A 12,631-nucleotide genomic window follows, 5' to 3' on the forward strand; every position below is an offset into this window, starting at 1 on the left:
CGGACCGTTATCTTTAACATCCGTCATCTATTCCCTGCCCCACCCGCCCCACATTCGCCTTTACGAAAATACCCACCGATTCACTATTAATACATGCGAGTTACTGCATAAACCTGAATATACAACCATTATAATTGGCTATCAACACATACAGCATAAATTGCAGGTTAGGAACTGGACACTGATTGGTCACTAGTAGTTTGCGAACGATTCAAATGTTTTCAGCCGCAAGCCGTAAGGAAGCAGTAGGCGCACTAGTCGTACCAGTAAGCCTTGTCTTTTAGAGCCCCCTTACATACATCAAGATAATACCCTTTAGGTGATCGATGAATACCCTGAAGACAATAAATAGAAAAAAATGTACCAATTCCCCTTCTCACAGAGGAAACCTCATATCATGTTATATTTCGTTCCCATTTGATATAAAGCTGCTGAGTCTTTAAGTGATCCTATAGTTCCTCTGAGTTCACAGTTTGTTGCGTTGATTTAGCCCCAGGCACCCTGCCAATATTTCTATTCATGATAACCGATGGGGATATTTTCTCCCTCAGTGCATGGATCCAGTTGAAACCCCTCATCAAACCTAGAGCAAAATTGTTATCGCTTGAAATATTTTGACGCGTGCGCGAGTCTCTCTCGAGAGAGTGTGAGATTATTGAAAAGGTGAAATCGAATCATTCTCTTCATTTGTTCCTGGAATAAAATCCTAAAAAATATGGAGACTCGTAACCTGATAAGGACGTGGAGGATGATTACTGTCTTGTTTAAAGACTGAGGAAATAAACAAGAATAAAGAATAAAGAAAAGCAGATGTTGACATGACAACTTTAATATATTTACAATCAACGAAGTTGAAAACAGATGTATTGTAATATTCCTTGAAATATATGTAGGGAAACGTAAAACGATATCATCATGGGTTCTCGGGGGAATATTCAAGACAATTCGGGTATTTATCCAATAAAAGACGTTTTCAGTTACCGAGAGTGGGCTTTGCTTTTCAACCGATGCATCTATAATGTGCAAAACCCTCTACGAAATTCAGAAACACTACCTCTTAAAGGGAAGACATCATCATACATTCCTCAACCGAACAATGATGATTAAACGCTCTTCGATCTTTAGCCGTAAGGTTAAGTTCCGGGTGATTTTGAAGTGGGCACCGAGTTTCGCTGCGTTCGATATTCGTACACACTACTGGTGTAAGCGAATTGAACTGCGGCGCATCGCACGTATAGAAACTCACGAACGTATGCCTTCAAACTTGCAAATATTATAACGTATTGATGATATGAAAACAACTTGGCCTATTTAGAACATGCACATGTTCTACAAGTTCAAACAAAAAAAGCAGCAGTTGTAGCAGTTACGGTGGTACATGTAGGTGTTAAAGCCTCTGGAAGTAGGAGTTATGATAGCAATGACAGAGATCGTAGTAGTAACCGAGGTTAAAGTATTAGTATAAGGAGCAGGAATACTGGTTGTAGTCAGGCATACCCGAACTGGAAGACAGAGAACTTGTAAAGTCTCAATAAAATCCTAATAATTTAATTCTAAACTATCTAAAGTTGCTTAAAATAAAATATAAGGGAAGAGTCAAGAAAGTGAATAACCAATACATCAAATTTGAGAATAGCAGTACGTTCGAATAAATGTTCCTTCAAATAAACGAGTTAAGACAACAAACCTTCTAATAAACAAATCTTTGGATATTACGAATCCTCGAATACACAAATCGATTTTTTTCAACGCCTCTCATTCTAAATTACTCAATATATATATCTATTTTTTTGTATCTTACTTCAAAATGATAAATCATTGAGGTAATTTATTACTGTCATTTTTTTTTCTCCTCCTCTGGCAGCATCATGTACGTAAACGCCCTCACATTCCCTCTGGCAGTAGCCATCTTTCTAGTTGGACTTGCCATACTACCCGGCATGCTAGCAGAAGATGGAATGGAACTCACACATGACGAACAGGTATGAATCGATCAACGTTACTCATTCAAATTGTCAACACGAATATGTTTCTTTTATTGCAATATTGTATAATATATACAAAAGTGATGTACATATATATTTGAAAATATGAACATTGAAGGAAACTATGTCGAAAGTTAATTTTAATACTAGCTATTTTTTTTATTTTATTTTATTTATTTTTTTTTGGGGGGGGGGGAGAATTTCCGACATGTTGCCATTTTCAGGATATAATCATTGATTTTACTATTTACACCGCAAAGTCTAGCATTAAGTGCCATATAGTAAAGCACAACTTAATAGATTCTTAGTTTAATTGTTAGGATTCTGTGGCAAAAATTAATTAAGCGTAACCAACCACGAACAGAAATGGGGCACTTGTTCTGAACGAGCAACGCAGTACATAATTATTTTTTTTGTTTGGGTGTTTCCAATAAAAATATTACATGTTCAGGCATGTAAATTGTTCTCTGTGATTCATGATGTTTGCTAACTTCTTTAATATTTTTATTGGAGCTTCCAAATGAAGAACACTCACTTTACGGTGATGTACATCTTTGTCATGTTTGCTGTCCCTATTGAAAGCCATCCCCATGTATTTTCACCACAATCAAACGTATTCGTTCACCAGATATTTTCCTGAGGGCTCGCTTTGATGAGTAGAGTCTTTCATTCATTCGGCATTCGTCAAATCATATTAACCTACTTTTCATATTTTTCGATTAATACATGATGATGGAATGAAGCATGGGAAGAGCTCTTGGGTTGTGTAGACTGAAGAGCGCTTTTAAAAAAAAGTGGAATAGAAGAAATATGAAATAAAAAAGGGTCTCCAGGCACCTGGATATATCTGTACATTGTGGGAGGAAATGGGAGAATAGTGATGCGTGACCAAAACGAATTTCCATGTATTCTTGTAAATTTGGATGAATAAAAGAATTGAATTGAATTGAATTACATTACATAATGCTATCAATACAATACCAAATGTCTTGTAAAGTTCGACTGCTCTTGATTCTAGAGGTTTGTCAGACATAGCAAAGATAGTAATTGTACAGCAAGTGTTTAGATGTACATATATATCGAAGAGCGTGGATGAAGCAACATTTCGAATAGGCTGTTGGGCAAATCTCCCAACAGAAAATGAACATTTGCAAACAATTATATATATATATATATATATATATTTTATTTTAAAGTCCTTAATCGTAATGCGTTCCAACAAGATTTTTGTTAACGAATTTGTCTGACATGACTATCATTGGGTATCATATTCCCTTTATGGTACACACATGCAGGCACCATGTTATCAATGCCTCTGATGACAAGAAGCTTATATAACATTTGTAAATGCCTTTGAACTGTACATTGAGTTGGACATTATTCTATTTCATTCTTAATGTGTATTTGCTGCATATTTCGTACACGTCCTAGTTTTAAAAGTAAACAGTATACAAGCACGAACACAAAGAGTTTCAAGTAATCAACCTACGGTAACATCAGTAGCCTCGTCCGTCATCCTCTCAAATGTGCGAGTATTAAAATCACATATCCAATCATCCATACACCATCATCATCACATATTTAATCATTCGAATAGGATTTCTACTGGCAATACAATATGGTATTGAAATTACCTTGATAATTTGTTCTTGGAGTTTTTGCAATTTTCTTGTTTCATTGTAGCAAATCGGTGCATTTTGATTACAAAATAATACTATTTCTCTTTGAATCAACAGCCCCTTAATGCTATGGAGATCAGAAGCCCACAAGATGAACAGATTGACCTACGATATCTTCTCCAGAACTTCCTTGACAACCGCGATACTCGATCATGGAGCCCCCTTAGGAATTCGAAACAATGCATGTAAGTATTACCGATTCCTTCTGATAACACTCCAAAAGCATTTAAATCCTGAGATCTTCTGGTAACACTCCAAGAGCATTACACGTCATGTGACCTGTGTTGCCTAGGCCCTGATGCACAGAATCGAATGATGAACATCGATAACATTTTAACGACAATTATACGATCTGGTAAAATGTTTTTATTTTTTTCGTATTCTTTTTCTGAAGGTTTCATATTTCGAATTCAAGGTTCGTAGTTCCGAAATTAGACAAATAGCAATGAGAAAATTTGAAGTAATACGAACCATCTCCTTTTTTATTACGTTATTGATATACAGTAAATAACATTGGTATAAGAAATAAATAAATGAATAAATAAACAGACAAATGAACACAATTGATATTCTCATTATATACATCTTTCCTTTCTCTCTCTCTCTCTCACACACCAAAACCTCCTCAAACTAATCTGATTATACCTATTAATCACTCTTTTTTTTTCTCTTTCATTTCCATTCAGTGGTGATAAGTGCCGATATGCCTGGAAACGAGGATTCGAGACCCCTGCATCATCCAGGATAAACTCCCGGGGAGCTCCTGCGTGGGCTACGTCTCAGTTCAGCAACGGCGGCTGCAGCGGCTCCTCCTGTTTAACCGGTTGGAAGCGAGGCTTTAGAGTTCTCCCGCAGCTAAATGACGACGACAATTAGGGAAATCAACAGCTAAAAACCTGAACTCTAGCAAACAGAATTAACTATTTTATCCCTTGTAGAAACTCCGGATCACACTAGAAAAGTGAATTTTCTTTGTATTTTCTTTTCATTTCCTCGTCTAATCTTCAGTTATGATGTCGTTCTTCTAATTTGAATTGATTCACGTATCTGTAAATATGCAAAGATTTAGGAATTAGAGTGCAATAGGACTCGAAATCCCTCTATTTAATCATTCTTATATTCTCACAAAAGTGTTTACTAATTTCTTCCAAAATGCTTTGTTCCTTCGAACACTGTCCTGATGTTATATCAACTGTAGTTTATTAATGTTGTCTTCATCATGTTCATGTAGACCCGTTTTCCACAGTGAGACCAATATTTCCCCCTCAGAGCCATGTCTGCCATCTACCTAAGCATTTATTTTGAGTTCATTGACGAGGTTTCAAAAGGACATCATGAGTATTAAACTGCGAACTACCCAAGACAAACTATTCCTCACAACTACCAAGCTGCATTCGTGAGTTCGTGAATATATGCTAAATATATCTCAGAATAACTAAGTAACATCCAAATAAAGAAGAAACCATGTAAGTTTATGGCAATATCGTGATAAAGTTGCACTGATACCAGATAATGCTATTATTCATTTACGTCCTTACCGGTTCTGTATGAATGTTTCCATGTTAGCGAATATGTTTTGTATGTTGGTTTTTAGTGTTACCCCATAATCGGGTCATTTCCTGGAAATAACTTGATTACGTGATTCTTAGAGGTCTTTCTTCTACTCCGAGGGGTGCCTCATATTGACCAGCCATGCGGGACGACGTGTTTTGCTCATGAGCCAATCGACATTAATAATACATTACTTAGATCTTGTTGGAAGTATGTGGCTCAGTCACGAAGTGTAATTAAACAACGTTCATCAATATGAATTCAAAAAGGATCATTTCCCCCATGTGCTTTTTCTCACACCGTTGAGTGTTTTAGGTCTGAAAATCGTGAACAATCCAACACTTGGCATGGATACATATTGAAATGCATTTTAGTCAAGGAGTAAGATCGAACACTTATGGGATTACAAACCAAGATGCATTACATTATCCCTAGTGCAAGTAGACGCAGCAGTTTACCCCCTTCGTGTTGTCTAAAAGTATTTGTAATAATTATGTTAAACCTTATTGAATTTCCTCCTGCAAGCTTCGATAAAATGTAAGCTTCTTTATCCGTCGTGTAATACTGCAAGACAAATTGATACATTTTAGTAAGGAGACAATGATTCCTCAGTTAACCTGTGACGAACCAATCAGAGACGCGAACAGTTGACCACAAAAATTATAGACGCAACAATACCAGCTAGCTGGTTTTGTCATCTTACGTGGCGCCTTTGTATACTGCTCAGCTATTGGTTGATACCAATCGGGTCACGTGACAAGAGCCCAGTAAGCAGTTCAACACAGGTTGATGTCAATGTTTTTGATTTATTAAGGTGACATGTCAAAAGTAGCACTACCAAATTCAGCAATGTGCGTATTCGAGCGTTTGTCTCTGCAATCCTTGCTTGTTAAATTAATAGCATGTAAGAATTAAATATTTAATGACAAAAATAACTTATATTTAATTTTTTTAAATCGTAATTTAGTGGGGTCTCATCTAAGAATATAATATTGGAAGGTTATTGATTCTTTCAACTAGTTAAAAAGGGGTTGCAAGATGTGATGCATTGTCAAATGTGTAAATTATAGGGCTTCAATAATTCAATACAAATTGCAACCAAAATTCATTCTGGATTATGCGTCTCGTATAGTGTTTCACTAAGCATTAATAAACGTTAGATTTTCGTGAATTGTATTGAGTAGTCTTATTTTTATATTTTGTTCTACCGTTATAACAGGAATTGACTGCGACCATAATAAAAAGTAATTATATATTACAGTTTATTTACAACATCAGAAACAAATGAATTCCAAGGCACATCAAGACTATTACTTCGGTAATAACTTCTACTACTACTATAACTGCTACCGCTGCTGCTGATACTACTACTACTACTACCACTGTCGGTACCATTACCACCTCCACAACTATGCTTTAATCACAGCCAATATCATTACTACTAATCACAACTACTAATATTAGAATTCACTGTATACACATCAACTGCTAATACAACAACAACAACAACAGCTACAAGTTATGATGACAGTTAAAGTAGTAACTTCACATCACATCACTTACATCACATCACATCACATCACATGGGATTACATTATATCACACCCATTACATCACATCGCATCCATTACATCACATCACATCACATCACATCACACCTCATCACATCACATCACACCTCATCACATCACATAATATCACATCACATCACATCACATCACATCACATCACATCACATCACATCACATCACATCACACCACATCACACCACATCACATCACACCTCATCACATCACATCACACCTCATCACATCACATCACACCTCGTTACATCACATCACATCACATCACATCACATCGCATCACACCTCATCACATCACATCACACCTCGTCACATCACATCACATCACATCACATCACATCACACCTCATCACATCACATCACACCTCGTCACATCACATCACACCTCGTCACATCACATCACATCACATCACATCACATCACATCGCATCACATCGCACTACATCACATTATTTCACATCACACCACATCACATCATATCACACCTCATCACATCACATCACATCACATCACATCACACCTCATCACATCACATCATATCACACCATGTCACATCATATCACATTACATTACATTACATCACATCACATCACTTCTACAACAACTGCCAATAGTACTCAAACTGCTAGGACTACTATTTCTACTGAGGAGGAGGAGGAAAAGGTTAACATAATGATGATGATGATAATGACGAATACGGTGATAAAGATGATACAAAAAGAAGTAGGAAAATAACATTTACAATTTTCCTACTGATGCGACGTTACTGGTCCCCTCTAACTAATTGTTTTGCTCCATTGTTGCTTCTTTGCTATTTGATATGTTAATATTATTGGTGGTGGTTCTGGTGCTGATCGTTGTGGTGGTGGTGGTGGTAGTGGTGGTTGGTATTGTTGCTACCACATTTAGGAGGAGGATAAAGGATGATAATATTAGTTTTATAAATCTTTGTTGTTATTTGTGTTAATGGTGGTGGTGATAATGATGACGACGACAACGATGATGATGATGTTAATGATGATGGGGTACATAAAGGAAGGGTCAGCCCCCCAGTCGTTTTAGGGTTAAGAAAGAACATAATACATCACAAGACCAAACATGAATATTAAAATCCGTATTTTTTTAAAAACGAAACACAGAAGACACCATCATTCGAAAGTACATTTTATATTCAAAATACAGAATAAAAATCACACAGAGTCCTTAATGTTTTCGGGTTGTTCAATCTTCACAATGCCTATTACTGTACATTTTGCGTTATGGAAGAATTTGATTTTCGAATCGGATTCCTTTTAAAATTCAGGTTACACGTTTCAATTACAAGAAAACCCTATTCCGAATAACCTCCGTGTGAACGCAAAAGAGTTGGAAAACCAAATCGGGAGCGTTCCGGTCATACCTAATTGTCTTAAATTGTCAGCCAGCTTCAAGGCATTTGCTCATTGTTCTTATTTCGGATGTGATGTTATTGTTATGTTTGTTTGTTTATAGTTTATTGTAGACCATGTATATTGGCCATTTAATTAATAACTTGACTCTTTTTACAAAACTGACAAATTTGACCTATTTTCCTACCTATATGTACATTTATTTGATTTCCGTCTTTACAAAATGAAATTCAACAAATCAAATCAATTTATTCCCCCCAGTGAGAAAAAAAATGAACAAACATGACGACTTTGGAAAATGTAGGTCATTTTCCAAAATCAATGCAACCATTTAGAATTATTGAGACGTCTCGGAAAGACAAAAATAAATGAGAGTCGGAAAGTCGAATCAAAAAGTTTAATTCATGGTTGCCGAGCAAAGTCATCAATAAAAACCTGCCGCGTTTGAATTTCAATCAAATAAGCAAAAATTGTCCTGAGGTTGGAGAAAACAAATCTAGGATAATTTCATATCGGTGTTCTTGATTTGGTTTACCGACTTTGTTTCGTTGGGATGTGACTTTCTTCATGTAAACGATATGAATCTTGGCTTTAAAATTGACAGGTATGCCCACTTCATGCTTCTTTCGTCTCTGTGTATGGATTTCATAAGCGGACTTTTGTTATCGAACAAATAAGTCAAACGAATTTACAAAGACTATATATTACTATATTCATACATATTTATATCATGGAGGAGTATCCAATACTTATTATTGTTTAAACGCCAAAAAGAAATTTGAAGATAGGCCCGTGTTAATCTCAATCATTTCATTCAAATGTTTTAATAACATATCAAATTGTATTGGCGCTTGGGATTATCATCAGTATCACCAATACTCCCATGAATCTCTCTCTCTCTCTCTCTCTCTATCTTCATCTCTATCTATCTCTCTCTGTCTATCAATGTATCTGCCTACCTGTATGTGAATTTTGTCTCGCACTTCCGTCTATCCGTCTGATCCCCTCTATACTCCTTTCACTATAGTGCCTCTTGTTCCTTTTGTTTTCGATGTATGTATAGTATCAATTCTGTATGTAATACCTCATTTTCTTTCTCTCTTCCCCCACCCCTCTGTCTATCTCTCTGACTCTCTCGATCTCGTTCTTGCTCTCACTCTCTCTTTCTTGCTCTTACTCCCTTCTACTCTCTTATACTGTTTCCTCCTCTCTCCAAATACCTTCAATTAAGCTCTTTAGGTCTTTTTATCAACATTCCCATTTCATCAAAGATATTTCTTGCCCAAAGTAGTCCAGAATCTGGCCAGTTCTTCAAATTCCCTACACACTTGATTCAAGCCTCCGAAGATGGCGTTATCAATGAACTCATAATTATGCTCACTAGCCCAGCCTCAGAACGTTTTTTCCTCGGGTGTCCTAATTTAAAGATCACGCCATCTTCGGCTGGCAGTAAGTAAGTAGGGGGGGGGGGGGGGGTTAGCGTTGGTGTACTGGTGGAGATCAAAATTGAATAGGTAAGATTCTGGACTATGCTTTAAAAAAAGACTACATGCTCGACAGATGTAAACGAAAAGGAACTGCGCCCTCAGCGGCGTTGTTTTTCACAAGCGCTTACAGCTCAGAATCTTCTCCGACGTAACGAAACCTCTCAAAGTGAAAGTGATTTCATGCGCTTAGGTCATTTCATTATTGGTTCTTGTGTCGATAAAACTAATTTCCATGTTTGTCTCGTACATAGAATAAAAAACTATTACTGGTCAAAACAAGCATAGAAATTGTCAACAATGCTCTCCGACTTTATACATACTGGCTACTGCTCTAAACGTAATGCGATTGTGTCGGGAACAGTGCGGCTGCATTTCCAAGGACTGTCTGGAAGATTCAATGAATACGTGATAAAACCACAAACACTCGACCATCATAAACACTTCTCAATAGCACTGTTGACATTTTGTTAAGGGAATATTAGACAAATGACGCCACATAATGGGACAACTCTCCATAAATACAGGAGCGTGAATCCCCTTTTACGAGAGAGAATATAGAAAAGAGCTTAGATTAAATATATGGATGGAGTCCACTCGGATATTACGTTGGTTTTAATAGAAGAAGAAAATGAGAGAAACAGGTCAGTGACAGTTTGATCAAAAGCCAATTAAAATGAGACAGATATGATATGTTAAAGGTGTGATTAATCAAACACATATCGGCAACTCTGTGGCGTATCTTGCGAGCTCCCCTTCAATTTGCCCTGTACTAAACAAATCAAGAATTATATTATCCCTAGCAAATTTTTGATTATACATTCACCCTTTGATATAAGTATTGCAATTTTTGTATATATAACCACTAATTGACACATATCTATCCATCATCAATAACTAAGAAATGAAACTTTATGAGATTTTCTTTACGTAGCAAATTGGAGATGAACTCGCACAATACCTAACCAATATGTGTTTTACAGATTCAAAAATTACTTAGTTTCCTATTTCACACTTTGACTTGATATGATTTGATTTGTTTAATTTGTTTATTTTTGATTTTCTTTTTCTTTTGCAGTTTTATAAATATGTAACAAACAAAACATTGCAAATTTTACACAATCATGACAACAAAATATAAGTAGAATAAAGTAAGACTGGCTGTAACTAATCGAAAACATCAAACAGGAAGGCTGACAAAGTAAGCCAAAGCTTGATAGCATGACTACCTTCAATGAATACAAAATAATACAAATATGGAGGAAAAATATTGGTAAAAGGGGAAAAGAGAGAGAGAGAGAGAAAGAGAGAGAGAGAGAGAGAGAGAGAGAGAGAGAGAGAGAGAGAGAGAGAGAGAGAAAGGAAACGAAATAGGGGGTGTATAAGTTAGGATTTACAGGTGTATGTAGTAGTTGGATTTCAGTTTGATATATAAAGATAAAACAAAGAAGATGCACATTTGAATATTGGGCGACCAACTTTGGATATATTATAGAACTTGTTTCTCTTGTTTTCCTGCTTTTATTCAAACAAACTTAATACCAGGGTGGACTTTCCCTTGTCATGTAATCTAATGTTATGATTGGCAATTGGCAAGTGGTATATTGCAAATACGGTATAAATCATGATCTTAGTCAACTATATTTGTAGTCCTGAAGTCAAGAAAGTCTATTAAAGATACTATGTCCCTTTTTTAGCCAACATCAAATTCTGTAGAACTTTGCAGGTATTATAAATATGAAAGGTATGTCCTATCTGTAAAATGTTAACATTCGCAGTGTCCTAGTATTCAAATTATGCAATGAAACCTGTTTACATTCTAGTCTTCACTGTCAGACACTATTTGTTTTTCTTTGTTAATAACATACATAAAATAAGTTGTAACAGGTACAAGAGTATTTTTCTACATCAATAACCCGCTTCTTGTAATGGCCAAAATTAAACTGATTAAATCTTTGTGCAACACAAGACGTACGACCATTCGGTTAAAGGGTCTGAAAATCAGACTATTACTTCGGTGATTGCACTCACTTATTAGTCTATTCGACAACTACTGATGGTCGTTATTTTCCCACTAAAAGCCATTTTCAAGCCATTTCGTTTTGAGGGAAGTTTTATTATTTTCTATGAAATGCCGTTGGAATTCAACCTTTTCATTTTTCTGTCCTGTAAATTACCTTTAACTTACATTTCTTTTAAAATAAATATAATCTTGTCTCATTCCAGATTTAATGCATCGATCATGAAAGAACAAATTTATTGAGAAATATAAATCATAGACAAGGATCTACAGATATTTTTGATACACAGAATTGCATGAAGATGTAAATTCATCGACACATTTTCAACAAGGAAATAAGCAACTATTTTGTAGTCCGGGGTGAAAATGGTCTAACTTGAATAGCACATATCATTTTCTTCCTAATACCATTGGGTCTGTTTCTAATCTAGAATATTCAGTTAGCAATCTGGATTAGTTCGAAGAGAAAGTGTAGTGGCCCTAACAATTCTTAAACTTTCACGAGAAAGAATAATGTGTAAGCTAGGATTCATAAACGGGATTATGTCACAGATTTTAAGAAAATAATTATAGTGATTGGCAAGTGATATCAATTTCTATACGATAAGAGCCAACTGTTTGTGAAGTCTCGAGGCTTAAGTTGATTCTTTTTTCGCTCTGGCCGATCAGATATAAATGTCGCATTCTACAGTGCCGTTCTAGAAGATTTACCAGGGCAATGATATCAGCGTGAAACATAATCCCAGGTTGCATGGATCGCATTAAGATTAAATGATCAGACTAGATTAGTGCCAAGACAAGGTCTTGACCCTGAAAATGCCGGAAATTTACGAGAGAAGGAAAAATTAATGGGCTGGGTTTCGCAGAATTTAGTTTTGCTCAGGTTTAAGAAACAACTCTCTTTATCAGTGGTACAGAAAACAAGTCCAACCACGATATCG

General features: G+C 36.0%; 1 protein-coding gene across 1 annotated transcript; it reads left to right on the forward strand.

The window, feature by feature from the left end:
* The first annotated feature begins 1,868 nt into the window (after positions 1 to 1,868).
* Positions 1,869 to 6,391, forward strand: LOC753529. The gene is made up of 3 exons (XM_030998149.1): positions 1,869 to 1,982; positions 3,722 to 3,849; positions 4,351 to 6,391. Exons 1-3 carry the CDS (start codon positions 1,869 to 1,871, stop codon positions 4,538 to 4,540), a joined length of 432 nt encoding a protein of 143 aa, XP_030854009.1. The 3' UTR covers positions 4,541 to 6,391.
* The last annotated feature ends 6,240 nt before the right edge of the window (positions 6,392 to 12,631 follow it).

Source organism: Strongylocentrotus purpuratus, unplaced genomic scaffold (assembly GCF_000002235.5).
Source record: "Strongylocentrotus purpuratus isolate Spur 01 unplaced genomic scaffold, Spur_5.0 spur5_scaffold_4, whole genome shotgun sequence".
Classification (NCBI taxonomy): domain Eukaryota; kingdom Metazoa; phylum Echinodermata; class Echinoidea; order Camarodonta; family Strongylocentrotidae; genus Strongylocentrotus; species Strongylocentrotus purpuratus.